Source organism: Toxotes jaculatrix, chromosome 6 (assembly GCF_017976425.1).
Source record: "Toxotes jaculatrix isolate fToxJac2 chromosome 6, fToxJac2.pri, whole genome shotgun sequence".
Taxonomy (NCBI): Eukaryota; Metazoa; Chordata; class Actinopteri; family Toxotidae; genus Toxotes; species Toxotes jaculatrix.
Window position 1 is genome coordinate 29,931,967 of NC_054399.1, and position 24,254 is coordinate 29,956,220.

The following is a 24,254-nucleotide window of genomic DNA, read 5'->3' on the forward strand; positions in this document are numbered from 1 at the left end:
ACAGCGGAGTTCCTTTTCCCTCGTTTGGGGACCAATTCCTCCTCTGTTGGTTCGACGTTTGTTGTGCACTCCATCCCTACGACCATGCTACCACTAGCGGAATCCATAACTAGCTCTCATGCAAATGGAAAACAGTGAGCAGTCAGCCCCCATGGTCAACAGTCAGCCGTAAAGGAGTTTGTGTCGTAAAATGCTGCCGAAAGCAGCAACGCAGCTGCAGTTACATTATCTGAGCAATTACAGCCCATACACGTTAAAATTACGATAAAAACGATAGAGGACTGTATCGTACGATAGACATTTTTCTATCGTTTAACGATATATATCGTACTATCGCACAGCACTAGATGTAACCATGTACAAACATTTCTGTGTCCCAGAGATTTTGGTTATGCTTTGACCTGTACATGGATGAAACTTTTTCTTATAAACTGGTCCAGTTGCTGTCCCAGCAAAACGTTAACATAACTGTAATATAGTTTCACAGTATGTAAAATGTTTGTGTTGTGAAGACCAAATCCTCACCTTGACCACAGTGAGCAGACCCTCGTTGGTGGTTGGGTCAGTGGGGATGGAGAATCGTCCGGTGGGGTCTCCAGCGATAATGCGATACACAGCACTCCAGGCTGGAGTGTGAGGCTGGTCTTTATCCGTCACAGTCAGGTTAGCAACGATCACATTCACCCTGTTCTCATGAACCTCCCCGAAGAACTGACAGAGACAGGCAAAAACACAGACTCGCTGATGATCTGCTGCATTTTTACTGGGAAATGAATTCATGGAGACCAAGGTGGAAATGATTGCTTGTCTCAGGCCAGATCTAGGAGCTGCTGTTTCCTTAAATAAAGAGCACATTTCCCACAAACACTGCTCCTTCTTGTCCAATGTCAGGGGTGCAAACTTGTCAGGGGTTAAAAAGCGATGCAACTGATGTGGTGGACCAGTGTAGTGGACTAATGTGATGGGGCCACCACCCCATTACATTAATCCACGACATTGTCCACTAGACCACTACACTGACAAAGACCCCCACCCCCACCAGGGTGGGGTTTTTTGCTCTTTACCGCTATTGCCATTGCTGTGAGGTCAATATAAACACATGGCCTAGATATTATATATATAAATTGATTACAGAAAATCTGTAAAAGATATTTTGGTGTCAAAATGGCAATTTTTGCCGAAATGTGAGAAGTTTGCATCCCCAAACCAGTTTGTCTTAACTGAGGAAGATAAACATATTGGACATTTTACTGGCTTTTTGCACCTCCACCATCTGCCACTGCCAATAAGTACTCAGAGAGTTTTAGTCTCAGAGCCATTACATTTACTCTTTGTGTGTGTGTTTGAGTGTGTGTATGAGCCTACTGTGTCTGTGGTGAATTCCGGGGGGTTGTCGTTGATGTCAGTGATCCTGATGACAGTGGTGGCAGTGTTAGACAGGCCGTAGGTTGGGTTTCCCTCCATATCTGTAGCCTGGATGATCAGTGTGTACTGGGTGACTTTCTGGAAACAGACAGAGAAACAAGGCGGTCAAACATTGCAGCAAAGGTTGTAGTTAGATATAAATGTAATTTAAGTGTCCTGTCAAAGCACCAGTCAGTACTGCTTAACAATAGCACTAATGACTGTTAGATTTAACAGGGGTTCTACATATCTCCGGGGTAAAGTTAATTACCCTTTTAATACCCACATTTGGTGTGTGTCAGATAAAATTTAATGCCTCATATGATAAAATGAAAGATTTTTTATTGGTAACTTACAACAACAATGTCAACATTAGTGTGTGTGTATATATCTATATGTACATATATAGACAAATTCAGTTGACAGGTCCTTCTTGAGTTTAGAAACAACAGTTTCACAAAATAACTCCAGATAAACTCAAGCTTTGTTCTTATACTCGTCCTATACTTAAGTCACCTGATGATTAAAGATCCATCTCCATGACAACTAAGCAAACTCTATATGCAGACAGATACCTTGAGATGTGGTTAAAAGCTCCAGAAGAAGCTAGTGACCTTAAGAGTATTTTGTCAAAAGGACCCAAGCAGTGTTAAAGCAGAATCCTCCATTTGGCAAGCTACTAATTGTGTATCTAAGAACATACAAACTTAAGAAATGCAGAGGGCAGATTCGATTTATTTCAAGCCCATAAACAAATCCTAAAAAAATGTAATTATTGTGGACTGGCGTGACAGCGGCACAGCCTCAGAACAGACAGAACGTTCTGTAGGATCTACTGATGTAAGAATATCCTTAAAAAAAAAAAGCTGCAAGCTGTCTTTACACCGCAGGAAAAACTGCAGGCTCTCACAGGCTGAGAGGCAGCTGCTCCATATGGGTTTAGGGATGAGCCTTACAAAGTGTCCACACACACACACACACACACACACACACACACACACACACACACACACACACACACACACACACACACACACACACACACACACACACACACACATACCTCCCGATCAAGGCCTGCTGCCACAGTAATGATGTCACCAGTTTTGTTGTTAATGGTGAACATGTTGGAGGAGGGGCTCTGGGGATTCTGGGAGAGGATCTTATATCGCAGCATTCCGTTGGCAGTTTTTGGATCATCTTTGTCCACTGCTGTCACTGTCATCACAAAGGAACCTGGAAACACACGGTGGGTAAACAGACGTGTCAGTGATGAGGATTATATCCAAAAGCATGTTAGAAGTGTTAGAGTCAGAATGTGTGTATGTGCGTGTGTGTGCTGGTACCAGGCTTGGATCCCTCGGGTACTGAGCCATTGAAGGTGGTGTGTGTGAACTCTGGTCTATTGTCATTCTGGTCTATGACGTTGATGACGATGTCGATGGGGTTCTCCACCTGATTTCCATTGAGGTCCACAGCGTGGGCTCGCAACTGTACACAGACATACACGCAGGTTTAGTGGTGGAGATAAGGCCACTTTTGACATGAATGTAGCCTAAGAAAATATTAAATCAGTGTTCTCTGATCACATGTACAACTCTCTTTTGTTAGAGACTTCCCTTCCATTAAGACCAACTCCAGAGGTAACAAACAGCACTGACAAAAGAAGTGTCAAAAGAAGTAAAATACAAGAAGTCTGGTCAGGTGTTGTGTACTAGCTTGCTGAAATTGGTGGCAAAATAAACCAATGGATTTGACCTGCTGGTGGCACTGCATGAAAAGTCGGGGTATTATTAAAGTTACTGCAATTTATCCTGTGGGAAATTCAAAGAGGACATATTAAAATAATGAAAACTGCTGAAAAGAATGCTAAATGGCAACCTTTACAGAGCAATGAAAATATGTCAAAGAACTAAACATTCAGTTTTTATGGAACATCAATGACCACAATTTTGATCTGAAAATCACAAACTTATTTTATAATAATAATATCTTTGCTTTTCCCAATCAAAAGCAGCAGGAGAGGTATTTATTTTGTATAAAACGGTCAGAGATGCTGAATATAGCTATTGATCGGCTCTGGGTTGTCAATAAATCATTCCACTGCAGCAAACTGTATGTAGCATCTGTATCAGGCTCCCAAAGAGCCAAACGCTTCCCTCATGAATAAACATGCCGGCCAAATCCCAGCTCCTAGCTCTGACAACTACATCTAATCACATGCATATTCATCAGACGGCTTAAATGAAAATCACCCTGCTGCGACTCCAGATTTCCACTCCCCTGTGTGAGCTGTGTGTGTGTGTGTGTGCATTCCTACAGATCAAAAGGTTAGTCTCTGCTCTCTGAGGTGGATGTGACTGTATTAGATATAGTGAGCAAACACCAAGAGTCTTTTTTTAAAGAATGTCTTTTCCATCTCAGTGTATGAGAGCGAATATATCCAGGAGAGAGTAGTGACAGCAGAGATGAAAATAAAAATGAGTGTGGGGGGCTGTGACATGCAACCAAGATGGTGAGACAGACTGAGAGCAGATTCACACATCAAGTGAAGCAGGAGCTAAATCATTTGAAATGCAGTCATTTTCTCAGTACACATAGACTGTGTGAGTGTTAGGGCTGCTGTTAAACTGCATTTTACAATCCAGACCAAGCAAACTCTGTGCTCCAGCACATTCAATACGAAATAAAATAATGGACTCTACATCAAAGTGACAAGACTCAGCTTTCATTTGAGTAAGTTTACGTTAACATAGGATGAAACTATGTGGTAGATAGAGACACAGTGCCTAAACTGCAAGGGTTCCAAAGTAATTGGACATTTGGGTACTCAATGTTTCTTAGGCAGCTGTGTGTTGTTTCAACATTAGTTCATGCACAAAAGTCTGTCAATCTGAGGAGTAAAGAGGCGACCATGCAAGTGAAGAAGCTGATAATGTGGTTAAAAAAAAGAGATATCAAAGGTAGTTGGTTTGCAAAAATCAACAGTTGGATACTTTCTAAGGCGCACAGAAGAAAATGAGAAAATGGCAAACAAGCATGGAGCTAAGTCATGTGGATGAAAAAAAATAATTTGCACAATAATTAGCTGGAGGACCCAAACCTCAGAGGATTCACCACTAGATGCAGACCCCTGGTAAACCTCAAAAACAGAAAGGCCAGGTTGTAGTTCATAAAAACTCTTTTCATATTGTGAGCAATATTCCATCACTGCAGTAAAATCTAGTATGATTTGTTCATTGTTACTGAATAAATGTATTTAATGCTTTTCCTAGTAACTACTAGTCTCCTACTAACAAGTCCTGTGTGTGTATCCAAACCCTGATATATCATATTCCTCTGTGCCATAGAGCTCCATTGTCGCTAGGGCTGAGTATCATTCAAAAATTTTTGATACCGATACCGAGACCTTGCCTTTGATACAGATTCCTGAATGATACTTTCTTCAATGCCAAATTTTTAAAAAATCTATTCTAGAAAATCTACATTACACATAAATTTGGTTTTATTTTTCAGTTGCTGCACTTTTTCATTCATACATGCATGGAAAATGTGAAAAGTAAAAAATGAAAAAAGTACAATGTAACAAATGTAACCAACACAATGAACCAGTGCAAATAGTTTTCAGTGCAAAATTAACAGTTTCAAGTCAGTATATTAGGCTTACCGCGGCATACCATTACATCACTCAGCAATTCTTCTTTAGAAAAATCAGCATGTCTGCTTTTTCAAGATAACTTGTAGCCAAGTCAGAAAGCATTGGCAGAGTGTCGTTCATGCCTATACATATTTTGCATTGTGCACTGTTAGCGTCAATGCTGCTAAAATGGAGCCATGCTCCAGATCTTTTCTAGATTTTTTTTTTCTGATCTTTTCCACATTTTACACGGACTGAGGTTGGAAGAATGCGCGCGACGCAACAGCTTCGCGTGAGCTACGTAACTCAAATGTAGCTGACAGCTTCTCGACAGGTGAGCTACGTAGCTCAAGCGAAATTCATGTAAAATGTGGAAAAGATCTAGAGCGTGGCTTTGTGGGCAGGGCGTAAACTAGTGTTTTTCCTGGATGACTGGACACAGGCAATCACCAGCACCTTTGAGCTTGGCACGTCAAACATGCTGCAAGCTTATTGGCTCACTGACACTGACGAGATTAACCCATTAGGTATCGAAATTTGGTATCGAACTAAATGACATTTTTCGATACCCGATAGTATCGAGGCGATTTGGACGATACCATAGGAAGTATTGATTTCGATACCCAGCCCTAATTGTCGCCCAAACAATGTTCAACAATGTGTGTGCGGCTGTGGCTCAGGTGGTAGACCTGGGTTGTGCACTAATCTCTGGGATGGCAGTTTCAGATATTAGTGCAGTCCATTTACCATTTAAAGACACATCAGTGAGCCACACTGTAGGACTGGGTGACAAGTTCCTTCATTACTGCCCGGATGTGGTCCATGAGTTGTCACTTACCTGTTGTGTATTTGGTTGCCTTACTCCCTGCCTTTGTGTTCTTTCCCACCTGTGTGATTGCCTGCCCTGCCCCAGTTAGTTTAACCTTTTCCCTGCTACCCTTGGGAGGTCCTGTGTATTGAGGTCTGCCAGTTCGTGCATGTAATCTTGCTTTTTTTTGTAGTTATTAAAGTATCTTCACTAAATCTGCCCGTCTTTGGAGTCTGCTTTTGGGTCCAAACTGCCCTGTGCCATGACAATTATAAAGAATGTGGGAACTGACAGCAGAGTGACAACAGTGATCTTTTTCAAAGTCTCTGGAGAGTAGCTGCTGTTAGACAGAAGCCAGTGAGCATGCCTGGGAACACAGGTCTGTTTACAGAGCTTTTCTAGCTTGTAGTGCTACATATCACAACCGTTTCACTTTGGACTTTTTCAGGGTTCTGTACCTGTGTGAGTTGGAGTATTCAGAAGAAGAAATACAAGAGGCGTGCTGAGTGGGAAAGACTGAGGGCGGCTTGCGTTACCCCATCTGACTGATAGTGAGGCTCTAAGCACCCCAAACAGAGCTATGGGAGACTGGCTGTGCAGCTGCAGTGAGTGTTAAGGCAACACCAGCTGAGGCAGCATGTAGATACTGCAATGAATGGGACACTAATCTGAGCTGACACTGCAGGAGCTGCAAGATGGGAGAGACCAGCATGAATTTTGATGTGTCACACACACACACACACACAACCACCTGGACTTCACAGGACACCTCGGGCCCAGAGTGATGGAGAATTTCTTCAGGATGGACAAAATAAAAATTACAGAAAAACTCAGGATCTGAGGGGGTGAAAGTGGATAATTTTGTGGTCCAGACATTCCCGCAGCCAGCTGCAGAGCACTTAGGTTTTTAATGCTAACTTTACACGAAGGCAAAGGAAAAAATGGAGATTGAGAATACATTCATTCATGGTTTGGATCTTATCATGTGTTTTGTTGGCAATACGAGAAATACAGAAAATGACCAGCCATCTTCTTCAAGTGGAAAAACTATGGCAATTGTGAGCACGTCATCACTGTAGTTCTGTGCCCTTACTACACTCCAAGGTTCCTGTGGTATTTTAACCAGGGTCTTAGTCATTCTCTGAGACTAAACTCTGACCATACTCATGTTACTGCAGCTCAACTTATTTTTAAACTAAACTTTAGAACCAAGTTTTATCCTGCAATCTTCCTTTTTTTCACTTTTTCTTAAAGAATATTTTAAATTTGAGGTTTTTTATTGTCCTGTGCTCTTTACCAAGAACCCTGTGAGGTTCACTGTAGCATAGTGTTTTAGGTTTGAGGTGCAGCAGAAGTGAGAGGAGTAAGTAGCATGAAACTAAAAACAGACAAGCATGATCTTTCCTGTCTCTATAAATCCAAATGTAGGGTGTTGAGACATGAAAAGTATGTGTTGCTGTTGACCTTTGCTGTCCCATAGTAGAGACTCTTACGTGAAAGTTAGAGATGTGCTCTCTGTCCAGAGGCTTGGTGACAGACAGCTGGCCTGAGATTGGGTTGATGATGAAGATGCCTGTTGGAGGCTGGTCGGCCCCAGGGCCCGTCACACTGTAACGCAGCATCCGGTTCTTATCCCGGTCTGAGCGGATCTGAAGAACAATAAAGATAAATAACAATGTGATATTTAAGCATGAAGCAATTTCATGTTGGATGTTTGGGGGCAACTTAATCTAACAAAAAAAATCAAAAGATCAAAAGTCCACATTGACGTCAGTAATTCAACCAAGGGATTAAAATGCAGACCATGAACTGCAACGTCTCAGATTCAACCTTGACCACGGATCTCTGTTACATCTCTCTCTATTGTCAGCAACAGATGCTTTAAAAAGTCTTACTTCTTACTAGCTTGAGGAGCTTTCAGTAGCATCTCAAGGCTCTAGGGGTGTGCTCGATTCATCAATTCAAAGATTAATCGTGACGCGACGATTCAGAATCGATTCATAAATGTTCAAAAATTGATTCTTTTAATAACGGTAAGAGTGCAGTGGTTGGAACGAAAAAAAAATTTTGTATGCGTGCCCCCCCCCCCAAGACATATTATAGGGTCCTATGATTTCCGCGATCACTGAATCACGGAATTGGCCGACAAACAGAATCTATAATCTAACACAGAATATCGTGGAATTTGACATAATTTGAGTGCAATGCTGTTTTCGTGTGGAAGAGGAACTTGTGTCAGGGGAAAACTGCACGGAAGGAAGCAAATCTGGGTGGCACAACAAGCCCCTTCCACAGACTAAGCCTCTCCCCCTTCAGAACAATGTAAGCATGGCGAAGTGGCTGCCTACGGCTCTGTCTTCGCTGGCGAAAAAACTGCGAAACTCGACGCGAACTGCTCAGCTCTGTACTGGGGGTTAGTGTCAAGTGTTGCATATTCTGTCAACACTCCGTTGACTGGAAACATACGTGCACAGTGACCATATAGTGTCCAAAATCCATATGAGAAACAATCTGGCTGACATGCACATACAGTAAGATGTAAAAGGATTACTTTCTGGACATGTAAATCAAGATATCAAATTGTAATAGAAGTGGAAATATTGTCAATTTCCTTTCGTTTTTTTTTTCTTTTCTTTTTTAACAGATATTTTTTAAATTTACATTTTCATAATGTCATCATCTGCCGCTTATCTGGGTCCAGGCCCAGGTTGCGGGGGCGACTGCCGCCCAGTCCACAATGCACCAAAGTCCTATGGCACCTCTACGGGTGGTGAGCCCATTGGAGGTGGTGCCGCCCAGAGGGGGATTCAAACCCATGATCCTGAGAGATTGAGTCTCATGCTCTACCAACTGAGCTAACCAGGCAGTCATGTTCATCATAAATAATATAATCAAATCAGAGTTATGTCAGTACAGCCACACAATATATATTTTTAGTATTATTATTATTGTTTTTAACCTACATCAATAAATGAAACAGACATTTAGAACTACATGTGCGAGCTAATGTTTTTTTCTTCTTTTATCAGAGGAGCTGAAAACTAATACTTTCTTGTGGATGTTGTCTTCATTGATAGATGCAACTACTCAACAGTTAATTTCTATTTTATTTGTGTACATTTACATTAAAAAGAAAAGATAGAGATAAACGTGCTTTACTTCAATGAATGGATATTTAAAAAATATACATTATTTTACAAGTAACTACAGAGTGAGAAAAGAAACATTCTATGTTGGAAAAAAAAGATTAATCGATATGCATCGATAATCGGTGAATCGTTGAATCGTAGCACTGTGAATCGTAATCGAATCGAATTGTGAGCTGACTTAGATGGCACACCCCTACAAGGCTCCATACTTAGGAAAACTGAGCCAACTCCATTTGCCAAATTCATACCATGAGATGCAGCTGAAAGGTCTGAAAGGCAGTTGGCAAAACTCTTTAGCTCATATCATTCAGTCACATTCTCACAAATTTATTTCATCTGTAATGTATCAGCAGTAATGTTTGATTGACAAACAGATCTTGTACGCAGCCAAGGGACGCGCAGTTCTATTTTTAATTCCATCTGGCTGGCTAAATAGGATTGTTGCTAATTCTGTTATGCTAGGCTAGCACCATTGTTACACTAGTCTTCCCACTGTCCAAGTATCACTGATAGTCTTTGTCATTAGCAAATAGAATTAGCATGGCAAGGTAGCTAAATCATTTAAGTTTGCTGTGCTATGCAAAAGGGACAGTGACCGCAACCAGCTAAAATAAATGTAAACAAAAAAATCCTACAGGGACCATCACGCAAATTAATAGGAAACGTACTGAGGCTGATTATATACTGCTCCGGATTTACTGAGGTCATGCTATTTGTGACTGTTGGTTTTGTGGGGAAAACTCCTCTTTAAAGCAGGTGTAAACACAGCACAGATTTGCAGGAGCTAAAGGAAGGTTGCAGTGGGGGAAAGAAACACACCTTAAATATAGACTAATGAACCACATTATCTGATTAACAAATAGTGGACAGATGTTTTGGTTGAATGTCAGTATCCCCTCCCTCTGGTTGCAGTACTGTGTCCCCCTCATGATTTATCATATCCTATACTACTCCTTTCTGTATACCATTAATGTGTTTATCATTACTATTATTATCATTTTCATCATTTTATGAGTCATCTTTTGAGTTTTCTTAAGGGGACTCGGCTGAAGTAAATATTGTGTAAATATTGTAAGCAAAGTCATTGCATTATTATTTTTTAGATTGGCGAGCTCACTGAAATCCCACCTCTGAACATTGCTTTTGAGCTCTCCTTCACTTGAGTGCGTCCAGAGGGAAGTACCTTATTCAGTCCATGGACTGACTGCATTGCAAGCTGCTTTCATAAACTAGGAGCTGAGTATGCCTAGATTACTGCCTCAAACTCCATGACTCATGTGAACAGCTCCATTTTCTCTGTAAATCTTAATGTCTAGAGATTTAAACATTGGATGTGGCGTCCCTCAGGGGTCAATTCTTGGTCTGCTGCTTTCTCAGTTTTTCACATCATCCAAAAATACAAGATGTGTTGCACAGTAATGCACTTAAACACTTTTGTCCCTGCTCCCACGACACCTGAATCAGCTTCCAATGAACTGTAAAATTCACTTTGTCCTAAAACCTCTGCATTACCTTGCTTCACAGTAAGTCCCTGACAGGCTCATCGGAGGTCAACTGGTGCAGGCCCCTCTGTGTATCGCACGGGTTAAATACAAAGTTGGTGAAGCTGCTTTTAGTTTTTTATGCTCCCAGCTGTTGGACTGCTCTGTCAGATTACATTAGGTCGGCCTCAGCGTTAACATTTAAAAGCAGACTAACAACATTCCCTAGTTTCATGTTCGTCTGATTGGCTTTATTTTGGTGGAGACGTTTTTTTTTTTAAATAGCATTTGATTGTTTTAATCATTGTTAGGGTTGTGTGTATATATATGTGTGTGCCTTTCAGGTTCTTTGCTATTTCGTGAAGCACATTGTGTTTCCCTTGAAATTAATGCACCATATAAATGTTGTTTGGCTTGTTTTCTTGTTTTATGCAGTAGTCAGTGAGGGGTCCTCACAAGTACTGTTAGACAGGCTTGCTTTTGTGTGTGTGCTTTTGTTTGTTTGTGTGTCTGTGCGTGTGTGTCTTACTCTGACTAGGTCCTCGGGGAACTGTCCTCGTGAGTTCTCGGGGACGTTGATGGGCGGAATGACCCAATCCCTCTTCACGCGCCTCAGAGTGCCATCGCCCCTGACAACCACACTGCGCCATGGAGACAAGATCTCTGGTACCCGCTGAGTCAGTGTTGCATCACTGGGCTTTACCTGCAGAGACAGTAAACAAGCCTTGTTTAGTGGACCACACACACACACAGCATAGTGGAGTAGCAGAGCCATCCTGCTGAGAGGGCTTGGTGACTCAGGGTATTTCTGACCTCATTCCGGTGGCTTGGATTAATGCTCTCATTATAGCCCGTCTGATAAATGACCACCACCTGTCACTGTGTGTGTGTATGTGTGGGTGTGTGTGTGCAGCGCAGCTACAGATCTGCATGACTGGTCAGTGAGCAGCTACACAGCAGGGTTCACAGGAAACGATAAGAAAAAGGAAGCTTCTCGTCTTCTCTGCCCTCCCACCTTTCACCTGTTGCTTGTGGGGAGTTCAGGTCCTGACCTTGAAGGCAGGGGGTTTCTTTTTAAGCAGAAATAAAATAAATCTTTTGTCGTCCATCATTAGCTTAAAATATAAAGAACTGAATCTGAGTCATCCATGAAAGCTATCCACGTGAATTTCTAACAATACAAACAGAAGATAAAAAATTAAATGAAATAAAATAAATTAAAATAAATACTAATCAGCAGAGCAGTTAGTGTGTGTCTCTTTAGTGTTGCTGTTGTTACAGTTTTCTAACATTCGCTAAAGAATTCGATTCGGATCCTTTCTACTTTGCCATTATTTTGCTTGTTTTTACGCTACTGTCAACGAAATGCCACATTTCCTATGAGACGTTTCACATTAAAAGCCTACCAGGAGGGGCACCCCAGTCGATCTACTAATGCTACCAAAAAAAGATGTCAAAAATATAATCTTAAAAAAGGAAAGAGAAGGATTACATGTTTTCTGGAAGAAATAGCAAAGTATAGTACGATTCTTGTTTTATAATAATGCTATGGAAATATACATTGCATTTAATTACGTAAACAGTAAACGGGGTGGCTAGCACTGTCACCTTAGAGCTTGAAAATTTTAGGCTTGAATCTATCACAGAGCCCTACACCCTGAAAAGGTCTACAGTGGTGGAAAAAAGTTTTTGGACACCCTTAAAATTTTACTCAAATATTATCATGAAATATTTGCAGAAAAATCTTTTTTGTATTTCACATGGTTGGCTGCATCAGACAGACACAAACAAAACAAATGATTTCTTTTGCAGCCAAGTTCTACTGTACTCGACCTGGATGCGTGGCAAGGGGCATTATCTTGCTGAAACATCCAGTTTTGACCTCGACGGAACAGTGCACGTGCAGAAGGGAACATGTGGGTTTCGAGAATGGCACAATACTTAGCAGAGTTCAATGTGCCATCACAGACAGTGAGGTGACCAACGCCAGCAGCACTCATACATCCCCAAACCATGATACTGCCTCCACCATGCTTGACAGTAGGTACTGTACATGCTGGAGATAATGCCTCATCTGGCCTTCTGCGTACCCTCACATTAGCACGAGGAGCATTAAGCTGGAAACTGGACTCATCTGACCACAGAATCTTCTTCCATTTCCTGGCTGTCCAGTTCTTGTGTGCTTGGGCCCAGCGGCGCCAAGCTAACCTCTGCCTCTCGTTGATCAGGGGCTTCTTAACAGCCTTGCAGGACCTTAAGCCATGATGTAGGAGTCAGCCACGCACAGTGTGGGTGGAACACTGGACACCAGTTTGGTTTGACCACTGCTGCTGAAGCTCACATGATGTCATTCAGCAGTTTTCCCTGCACATGTGGATCAGGATGCTCTCATTTCTCGCTGAAGACACTCTTGGATACCCAGATCCTGGTTTGTCTTCCAAGCTGTTTGTTTGTTTATATTTCTGCAGTGTGTATCCAACTGCTGAGGGACTGCACCTGCAGTTTCTGGCTATCTGGCGGCAGCTGTACCCTTCCTGGCTGAGAATCTTTATCTTTTTCTTGTGTCAAGTTCCTTGATTTAGCCATTTTTGATCTGAAGAACTTTCAAATGTGTGGCTTTATATAGACACAAAGAACCCTAACAAAAATTGTCTTCAATAAAAAGGATGATCTTCATTAGTGGGTCAGTGGTACCACAATACTCAAAAAAGTATTTTTATGGAGCTAATAAATTGGCTGTTTTTAGGATTGGTTTAGTATTGTGGCTGTGACTGTACAAAAACAAACTGCACTTGGAAACTTAAGAGTGATTGTTAATTTAATATATTACAAATGCATGAGGTGTCCGAAAACTTTTTTCCACCACTGTATAGAGATAAACAACCATAGGTTGAATGACAGGGCTGTTTAGCCCCACAGTCAGTCAGGACTGGCTCCAGCACCCCCCTGCCATGACCCTTAAGAGTATAAGCAGTATAGATAATGGATGGATGGACAACATGTAAACACAGACAGCAATAAAACAGAACCAGAGGAGGCCTCTCACCAAAATATGTTGAAATATTCTTAGTAAACCAGAAGTAAAGGCTTACCATAATTTAAGCCTAGCAAAAGCCTCTTTGCAGCTGGGATTCATACGTTTGTGATTTAAGGTATATTTTGCATATGGCAGAATTTGCTGGCCAGCAGAGTCTAAGCTTCAAGGGACAAAGACTCCACACTTAAAATACATGAAGGGAGGTGTCTGATGTGTCAAGCACAGACTGACTTCACTGACATCTGGAGCTTTGAAGGGGCTGTAAATGTGATGACTGTTTGTCTCACTCTTCATTTGATAACCACCCCTAGCCTCTCTCCGGTGAAGGGCACAGCGCTGACACTGCTCCCTTGGCAAATGACTGGTTGTTAACCGCCACGCCAGCTCCTCGAGTGTTTTCCTTATGAAGGATTGCTGACAGCTTCTTTCACCCTCTGTGATTCTCCTCCTCGCCGACTGCAGCAAGCGATACTGATAGCAGCTAAAGCATATGGCAGCCGGCTATTTCTGGGCTGTTTAGAAGAACAGCCAATCAAGGCCAGTGTCTTGTCTAAATAACATGCAGAGGGGCCTTATTATCACTGTTGTGCACAAAACAAACTAACAGATGGCTGTTTGACTCACTTTGTCTCCGCAATCAGTACTTGGCTAACCTCAGACGCCTGCTGGGCTGAAAAAGCTGTGATTTTTATATCTGCACATAGTTCATCCAACATTACTGAAGCCGTGGGGGGAAATAACAGCCCGTCACACTCAAGACTGTTTAATGATCCTGCTTGTCAAAAATTACGGCTCTCCCTCAGAAGGCTTCGCGCGTGCGCGTGCACACACACACACACACACACACACACACACACACACACACACACACACACACACACACACACGCACACACTCACTGGCATCCAGGTATGTATTAATGCTGTCAGGCTCTTCATGGTAATGGACTCATGATTATTTAAGTATCTAATGACTCAGTGTCAGTCCATCTTTGTGCACTGTATGTTTATGTAGAGACAGTGAGGGCTGTGGACAGTGGATGAACAACACTGTCTCTGAACGTAACAAAACATTATAAAGAGATTTATTATTAAGAGAGATTTATAATTGATTTATTTGTTACATAACACATTGTCAACCATCCATCCATTCTCAATACTGCTTATCCTCTTAACACAAATGAACACATTCATGATGTCATTGTATCATATTCACAGTAATTTGAAAAATTTGTGCAGGAAGCTATCTCACTAAAATATTATTTAATATACTTAAAAAGGGTAATAAGACGTGTTCTCTTAATTCAATTAAACAATTAATGTAAAAACAAGACAATGAGGAAGCTGGCTTAGTGCAAACTAGGGTTGGGCAACATGTTAAAATTTTCCAACTAGCCATTGTTGGTCCAATGTCGCGATTGCTGAAATATTTGCACAATTGAGATTACTTTCGTTTTAAACCTAAACCAACTAGCAAGCCAAAGGACCCAAACACAGGCATTTGCAGCCCTTGCAAACGTCAAGTGCCGGCAAAAGATTCTAAGACTGCAAATTTACACAAGCATTTGCAAATATACCATCCTGCTGAGCACACTGTCACTGTCTGCTATCACAGAGAGCGGCAGCCCCCTCATCTGATCACTGGACGAGCCCCGCTTCAACAACCCAAAATCCAGGGTGAACATCTATCCGACACTATTTGAAAAAAATGTTTGATGAAGTCAGGTGTCAACTGAAGGACACCTCCACTTGCAGTTTTTAAAGGGATAAACAGGTGGGGGGATGTGCTATTAAAGGATCAGAATGCACAACTGTACATACCAATTTCTCAAATACCGTTTATGATTTGATTAATACCAATTAATTGGACAGCAACCATTAAAGTTGGCTTGACTGTCACTCGGTCACTGCCCTGTTTTGTGGAAGATGGAAATCAGTGCAACAACTTCGTATTAGTGCACATCTTGAATTGCGCCCTAAAGGTTAATTATTTACTGAATTGAATCATGATCATTAAATTATCAGAACAAAATGACAAATATCACCAAAAATACTGCCTCAAAAAAAAAAAGAAAAAAGAATTGCCCGACCCTGCTGCAAACCAAAAGCTTTGAATGAAGAAGCTTTTTCTGGTTAATCACAGTAAATAAGTTGTGATGACAACTACAACTTCACATGACACAGTTCTGTACGTCCACACCAGTTTTACCTGTTCAGGTCTTGTGCTGTTGGCACTGGGACGGACATAGAGGTGCACTCTGGCCTTCCAGACCTGTTTGGACCGCAGGTCTTGAGCATAGACCACCATGAAGACATTCTCCTTTCCCGCCAGGCTGAGGTGCCGCAGGGCGTAGACCACACCATCCTCACTCACCCTGAAATCGGAGGAATTTCTAACCTCGAACCACACCTTCCCACCACCACAGTCCATGAAGCTCACTGTGGAAGAGAGAAAGACAGGGACAGATGTCAGTCATCTGTGCGTGTGTGTATGTGTGTGTGTGTGCGTGTGCACGTGTGCCGCATTGATAAGGTTAGATGGCACCTAGCAGCCAGGTCACAGGGTGTTGTCAGGCTAATTTTTAAGGTATTAAAGGATGCACAATACAAAAAAGAAACAAAAAAAAACAAAAAACAAACGTCTTTGGTTTGAATTCAACACATAATGGAAAATATATTCACCCTAAAGGTGTTGGGAGGGGTTGAGGTTAGAGCTCTGTGCAGGCTTTGTGCACCAGGAAGTTGTCATGTTGAAACACGGCCTGTTGACCCTAAGTCAAAAACATACTACTGTCTAAAATATGATTTTATATTGTTGTTTTACGATTCTCAGTCATTCAGGTCATGGTATATCTTAGCTTTAGACCTTTTTTTCCTTCTCTCCAGAGGCTTCTTCAGTCAGAAGCATCTCACTTCTCATTCATTTGAAAGAGTCAGACCATTAACAGTGGGGGGCACCAACAACACTCCGGGAAAAATTGAAACCTTGCTGCATCACAACGTGACGTCATCCAGCAAGCTGTTGCAGCAGCCAATCACGTTTGTCCAAGCACAGATTCCCCAAACTGCCTCCCTGTTCACTTAAAACAGTTTATCAATTTAAGATTTAGAGTCACCCATTAACCTAATCTGTATGTCTCTGGACTGTGTGAGGAAGCCAGAGTACCCAGAGGGAACCCACACACGCATGGGGAGAACATGCACAGAAAAGCCCCAGCCCAGAATCGAACCTAGGACCATCTTGCTGTCAAGCAACAGTACTAACCACTGCACCCTGCTACAGATATTACACTACAAATAAATACATCTAATTCAGCTGAGTTTATTTTTAATGGTGCAATAAAAGTTGATTTGAAATGTGCCTGATGGCTGGATGGAAATAGCACTTCTGAAAGAAAGAGAGAGGAAAACAAAGCAAGGGTGACTGGAACAACTAAGCAGACATTGTGGTGAGCAGTGATAAGAGCTGCTGTGATTCCCTGAATGTGTGTGTGTGTGTTCATGTTGTATTCCTGGCCACAAGAGTGCAGAGAGTTGGAAGTCAAATGACTGCACTTACTGATTTTCCACATTTCATAGATATAAATGCGTATTTATCTATTTATAATGTATCATTTTCAGACCATCAGCCAATCACGTTCTCCTTTTTGTCATACTTTTGTCTGAAAGTCACGCTTTTTAAATATTTCAGCATAAATATTTCCAGTCAAAGCCTCAGCTCTAAACACAACATTTAAATCATAGCAAACAGAGAGTCTTCACTGAAACCAGCTGAGCTCTGATACGTCTGCGAGATCTCGCATAAACTCACATCATGTCTGGTTCACTTTTCTTTTCTTTCTATTTTCACGTAAAAAAATTGAAAGAGTTTTCAGCCTCTGGGCCTCATGATGATGATGAATCAAATCAAACAAGCAGAAAAGGCAAAATCCTTTTCTGGTCGAGCTGTTGACCGTCTACATGCTTTGACAGGGTGGGAGTCACTTTGCTTTAACCCACTGACAGTGTTCTGCAGTACTGCATGGAGATAACACTGTTTTCATTTTCATATAATAGCAGGAAAACTGTTGGATTTAAAAGAAAACTGAATTGAAATGAATTAATATTAAAATATTTGATAGGACAAACAACATTCAATAGAATAGTGTAATCAATATTACACTATTTAATTGATTCTTCCCACTGAAGCTGAAATTATGATGATGTTTGTCCTGAGGAGAGGGAACCGGCCTGTTAAAATCAACACATTACACTAGCAGTCAGAATTTTTAGAACACCTCCATTTTTCCATTTACATAGTGTAATGTCTCAGTATTAACTATGAAATTACATAGTGAAATTGAAGGATACAACAAATAAATAATAAAGATGAAAGAAAAAGGGAATCACAGAATCTTATATCCTAAATTTAATCTAAATCTCTGACTCATCCAGCAGCTGAATGTAATGTCAATTTATCATATAACCATATACTCTTTTATCAAGCATTTGTATATTCTCATGAACTCGTATATTCAATTCTGGGTGAAGTACATACAACATGACCTGTAGTGGCCTAATGTACTTTGTTTACTGTACTTTGTGAAGACACCTGTTATGTCTCCGGTGCCTCTGAGCACAACTTACACTTTATCTCTATTTATTGACCTTCAGATTATTTTGTCTCCCTGCTATCCCTGCCATCCTGGTATGGGAGAAACAGGCATAAGTACTCTGGGAACTTGTAACCCGGGGTCAGACCTCTGTAGCATTTGGTGCTGCGTGAGCTCTGTCCTTTCTGCAGAAATTGATTACTCTGTAAACCTTATTTTATAATAAAGCATCAAAAGACAATAACTGTCTAAAGAATTTTATTTCACTTCTCATCAGGAGGAAAGTATTTTTCCACCACACTGAACACACTCCAGACCTTCTTTCTATAATGGAAATCAAACATTGCTCAGAAGGTTCATCCGACACTGTTGAGAATGTACTAGTTTGCTTTCCCTTACGAAAGATAAGTCGACCTCAAGTTCACTCAATCACGTAAACTTCATTTCCCAAGTACATTTCCCAAGTAGATACTAGCATACTCGTATCAAAGTAGTTTACTTGTAAGTGTGTTATTTCAGTACTTCTTGGGACTAAATTGATCCACTTTTTAGTTTATAAAAGTAGATTTTTAAGTACACAACCAGTTTACAATTAAGTTTTATTCCGTATTGCAACTACACCTTGAACTATAATACTACAAGTGAACTTTTATATGTGGTTTAAATCCGGAGACTGTGCTGGTGTTCATCATGTGAAGCCACCATCTCGTTCTTTTATTCTTCTAATGGATGAAGCCCTGATTCTAGATAGATAGATAGAAATATACAGAGCTACTTTCTGCAGCACAGTATTGTCCTACACCCTATGATACAGCATCGGAGGGTGTAGTAACACAGTTTGTTCCTGCCTTTGTGCAGACAGAGGGTTTGGAAGTCATCAATTAAAGTTTGGGTCACCTGCTGCAGGAAAACTGTAAGTTAAGATTTCTTAATCCCTGAAAAAGGCCTGTTTCTTTGACAGTTGCATGATTTTTCTTTTCCTTTTTTTACCATCAGCAGCCTGCTGACTTTTGTACCAGTTCAAAATATTCACTGGACTTGAACTGATGAAATTTCAATAAAAACTGGAAAAATGGAGGTGTTCTACAACTTTTGACTGATTGTGTACATGGCAATCCAATCTGTTGAGCTTGCATACTGTTGTTTTGATTATACTTTGGCACAAGCCTTACATCATGATGAGGAAGATGGACAAAGCTTGTACAGGAAAAGAGAACAGGACAGAGGACTAGATACATTTTTAAAAAAAAGAGAGATAACAGGGCCGACTGATAAGATTGTTTAAGATTAGTATGGACTGAATCTACCAGTATTCTTAAATTATAACCTTTTCATGCCTGAAAAGTGAGAAGACCACAGTGTCTTCCTTGGTCTGTTAAGTAATTTCAGAGTGAAGGCCCTGAAAATCACATTTAGGCCACAACGGGGGACACCAAAGCTCTCCGCTGACACCCAGACTAATGAAACAGTTTGAAGGGTTAGCAGTGCCTCAGGGCAGGTGAAGACCGATTGGTTACACGTTTTACAGACTGAAAATCCTCCCCAGCACACTGCAATGATTTCACTGGTCAGACGTTTGATAGAAAAAAAACTTCTGACCAAAAAATCCTGACAAACCAAGTTACTCAAGTAGTAAGGAAACATTAGTTTCAGACAAACTTTGCTATTTACAGTTAAATATGATTTGCATTTGATTAATGTTACTGTAAATACTGATTTCTCTGCGTTGAAGTTCGGAAGTCTCCTCCTGTACAAACTCTCAAAAGACTTACAAGATTTGTCCTGCTCTCCACATGAACTATCAGCACTGTAAAGAAGAAGCTAAATGCTAACAAGTTGAGTTTGCCTGTTGGTGATGACAGTCACATAAAGTAATGCCAGCTTAGTCAGGCTTTCACTGAGGAACCTTACACTGAATTTTGAGCTCAAAGCCAAATAAGAAAATGATGGAAATATTCACATAAATTGAGAGTAAACCCAGCACATGGCATCAAGTTCTTGCAAAATTTAAACATGTATCATACTCCAACCCAGACGCAAACAGCTACAGTCTTGCACTTAGACAGCGAACACACCCACTCCTATATGTGCTACAGTTGTTTCACACCTCACACTGTAGAAAACGTAATGGGGACCTTTTGATGGCAAGAAGAAGAGCTCCTTTGTTCATGGTGCAGACAGTCTGTGTGGTCTCACATTCTGGGTTTCATGCAACCATCTTCCTAACCCTGACCCTTGTGAATCTGGGCAGATGATGAAATTTGCATAACGTGCATGCACATGGCACAAACCATGTTACATTCATAACATTTTTAGTGGGCTGCTTATATTAACTACTGTTGAATGATTTACATCAGTAGACTTGGCATTGAGGTTAAAGCACATTGCGTTAATCTTGTGTCTGCAGGACAATGTGAGCGTCAGCCTGATGCTAGAATTAAACAGGGTTTGGGCGAGCACTGCAGTTCAGCGTGGGGTTTATTTCAGTCACTAGCAACTTTCTGCTCTTAAATTTATTCCATGCATGTTTAAGTGTTTCATTAGATACATTGTGTTGCCAGTCTTGGCAGAAATGTCCTCTTTGCAAATACTGCACCGCAAACTTTTGCGGTGCCTCTATGATGTGTTCATGTAACATTATGGTAGACAGCCTATCACTACCATTACTAGATCTTGGTACAAGCATTCTGCATCCTTACTGGCTCACTGACGCTGATGAGATTTACTCCTTAGGTACTGAAATTTGGTGCCAAATTTTTTGACACTACACAGCATTTAAGCACACTGGAGGCATAAAAGCGTCAAAGTTCGGTATCCAGCCCCACGCCTTGAGCTTAAGGTGCTCCACAGAAGCAGCAAGGTGCCTAAGCCTTTCTATGGCAGGAAAAACCACGAGTCCATAAACTCAATATTAAGACCCGAAAGGTAAAATGTTAAACTGACAAGAAGCTAAGATCAAACCCCACACTCACATGAAGGCACATGTGAACCTGCGCATTTACACAAACACACACTTGAGCAAAAACAACAAAGAAAAATCAACAGGATTAGAGGCTCTCTAGTCAACTTCCATAACAATTTTCTGTCTGCTAAACTCTCACAAACACTGCTTAAGGTTGAGGTTCTCTGCATTCTTCATGCATGCGAGTGTGTTTGTGTGTGTGTGTGTGTGTGTGTGTGTGTGTGTAGTGACAGCTGGGTGTTGCTAGATAAACTCTGTCTAGGAGTGAAGCCAGAGGCCAATTTCCTTCTCTCTGTAATCCCAGCCCATGCAGACGGAGAATTTTAGAGAGTATAATGTTTCATGACTTTAAATTAAATTAAGATTCTCCTGCTGGGCTGTGTCATTTAAAACGACAACTTATCTAAGACATAAGAAATTGACATTTTGTACACTGGGTGCTCGTTTTCTCAGCAGTAGAGATGGGAGGTGTTCTTGGATGTGATGAAACTGGTGTACATGGCACGGTTCACTGTGAGGAGCTAACGTGTTCACATCGCATTGAATGGATATTTGTGATGGCAACGTTGTTATGTTTTAAGATTCTCATGTCACGACTCAAGAAAGTTGCATGACTCCACGACACTAAACACTAAATTCATTAAATGTGGGTTTTATTTACCTTGAATGACAGACTTTGGCTGATGTGAGGCTTCCATTTGTTTTCTCTTTTGGACACATCCATATTTATTAAGCAGCAACTCAGATATATCAGAGCTTTCAGAAAAATCCCGGTCACAACTCAGATTTTGATGTGGGTGCTATTTACACTATTTAAGTCAAGAACAAGTACACAAAAGCCGGATTAAAATTCCAGAACTGAACACTGAAGGAAACTCATGCTTACAGGTAGTGGTGACAGGTCATTAGGGGCAAAAGGGGAAAGGCGCCACCTGCTGGCAGCTGACACAGTGTTGTTTTAGTGGCAATTAGTAACTTAGAAATAAATATAATTCTGGATAAAATCATGACATATGAGCCCAAAGTTAGAAAACAACACATCTGAAGTCTTTGGTAATGAAAGCTGATGGAACAAATGTGCCTGTTGCCATGCTACTAATTGTTTTGAGGTGGTCCTGCTGTGGTCATTTCATTTGATGGAGAAGCAGTTTCCCAAACTTCTCCGTTCTATGAGCTGACATGCAGCAGAAAGAAACCGGTCATTATGTGATAATTGTTGTGGGCGGCTTGAGAAGAACCTGAGGAGACCTTGTTTTTAAAATTCTGTACCATCAGATCTCCTCTCTGCTTTCTTATTTTTCCTATATAATTCAAGTATTCCAACAAAAATTACCTAAAAGATGAAGTATGTGTTGTGCCCCCCACCCTGAATTGAAAACCTTCATGCCAAAAATAATACTCCCTCACTAGTTGAGTGTACATTGTTTCTTACCGCCACCCTGGTTTCACTTGGCAACCACCCCTGCTCAGAAAACCCAGTGCTTCCCAGTGGCCTCAGTGGGGCGGGGCTACTGCATCATGCGCCCACCCAAACCCCCACCCCTCCTGAGAGAGATAACACCAGTACGCATGCAAATTCAATCAGCTACGGCCCTGAAAGGCCAATATGTTGCTAATGAGCGCACACACGGGCAGAGTGAATGCTGAGCTGGAAGACAAAAGCAGTTAGAGCTCTGCAGTCCTCTACCTGCATTACACACTCCGTTAAGGTATTACCGTGTATAAGAAGTGTTTGGCTCAACCACTATCATCACGTGCTGTTCACAGGTCCTTCCATTTACTGATCCACCAGGCCTTCCTGCTCAGCAGCAGGGAAAAAAAATATCTCCTTAAACACACTTCACTCATGGCCACAGTCCAGCAGTCAGGCAGCCTTGCAGAGAAACTGGATTGTTTTCCACTGCAGCTATTCATACATGTTTAATCATTCTGGAAACAGTATATTGACTACGAGATGTTTAATTTAAAGAAACTGACTGAGTGACTGCAGGGGGTTTTCTTTCCCTTTTGGCACAGTTCACAATTAAAAGATTTTCATGTTTGTAGCTTTCATGTTTCTCTGATGCTTTAAATAGTGAGAAATGTACAGACTGGTGATGCATTAAAGGGAAAAAACTGAATAAATGAGTGGAGAAACATAACGGATGCAGATGCTTCCTCAAACTGCATGGTACAACTGTGTGAGAATTGGCCAACTACCAAATCTGCACTCCAAACAAATATGGGGACCCTCCTTCCCTGTGCTACAGTCAGACTGGCCATTGGGCAAACCGGGACAAATCCCAGTAGGCCGACGCATCAGTGGGCTGGCGAACCGTCAAAATATTCAGAAAGTTTCATACTGGCCCTCTCTGTGTACATATCAATCATTGTTACCCATTTTCTAATGACTATTTCCAGCAGGATAATGCTCCATGTCACAAAGATAAACTCTCAAACTGATTTCATGAACATGACTCCCCAGTTTGCCCAGACTACCCAGAAACAGTTCTTTGTGTATACGATAGTAAGACTTTCACGCAGAAGGCTGCAGTTTGCCTTTTCAACCACAATCCTTGTCTAACCATACTTTACTTGCCAAGAGCAAATCCGGTACAAAGAATTTTTAGATGGTTTTAAAAATGCTGTGAGTGTAAGCCTTGATTTCACAGAATCCCAATCGAATATCAACACTCTTTTCTGGTGAAGTGTGAAAATGTAGCTTTAACTCATTTAACTGCTCAAATGGTACATATTCCTAAATAATGTTGTGTTACTCAACAGACACAGTAAACCTAGGGTCAGGCATTCTGATTTCAGTGGTTATTCTGTTCATTCATTTATCTATTTATATGGGACATTGCTATCTTACTCCTCCACTCCTGATGTTGGTCTCTGGGCATGTGAACAAGGGACCGATTAGGGCCCCCATGTCCCCTAAAAGGCTCATCTTGCCATGTGCATTATTCTCCATCTTTGTTCAGTGCTACGTTTTGTATCACATCATATTGTTTTTGCCTTGCATCATGTTGTGGTGCATTAGCATAAATTAACACACTCACACCAAATCGCTGACTTGCTCAGAGACATAAATCTGGTTTATGAATGTGATATAAATCTGCTTTACGGTGGATTTTCCATTTAACACACACACACAGACACACAGACACAGACACACACACACACACACACATACAGAGTGAGAT

At 41.2% G+C, this 24,254-nt stretch overlaps 1 protein-coding gene across 1 annotated transcript in view; it reads right to left on the reverse strand.

Annotated features, from left to right (window-relative positions):
- LOC121183584 (cadherin-2-like) overlaps nucleotides 1-24,254 on the reverse strand; it is an 87,126-nt gene that overhangs the window by 32,853 nt on the left and 30,019 nt on the right. The window contains exons 3-9 of the mRNA XM_041040728.1: nucleotides 15,725-15,954; nucleotides 11,009-11,182; nucleotides 7,343-7,498; nucleotides 2,751-2,895; nucleotides 2,468-2,640; nucleotides 1,366-1,503; nucleotides 526-711 (exon numbers count right to left, since the gene is read on the reverse strand). Of these exons, the coding sequence (XP_040896662.1) occupies nucleotides 526-711; nucleotides 1,366-1,503; nucleotides 2,468-2,640; nucleotides 2,751-2,895; nucleotides 7,343-7,498; nucleotides 11,009-11,182; nucleotides 15,725-15,954 (1,202 nt within the window). The remainder of the gene's footprint in view (nucleotides 1-525; nucleotides 712-1,365; nucleotides 1,504-2,467; nucleotides 2,641-2,750; nucleotides 2,896-7,342; nucleotides 7,499-11,008; nucleotides 11,183-15,724; nucleotides 15,955-24,254) is intronic.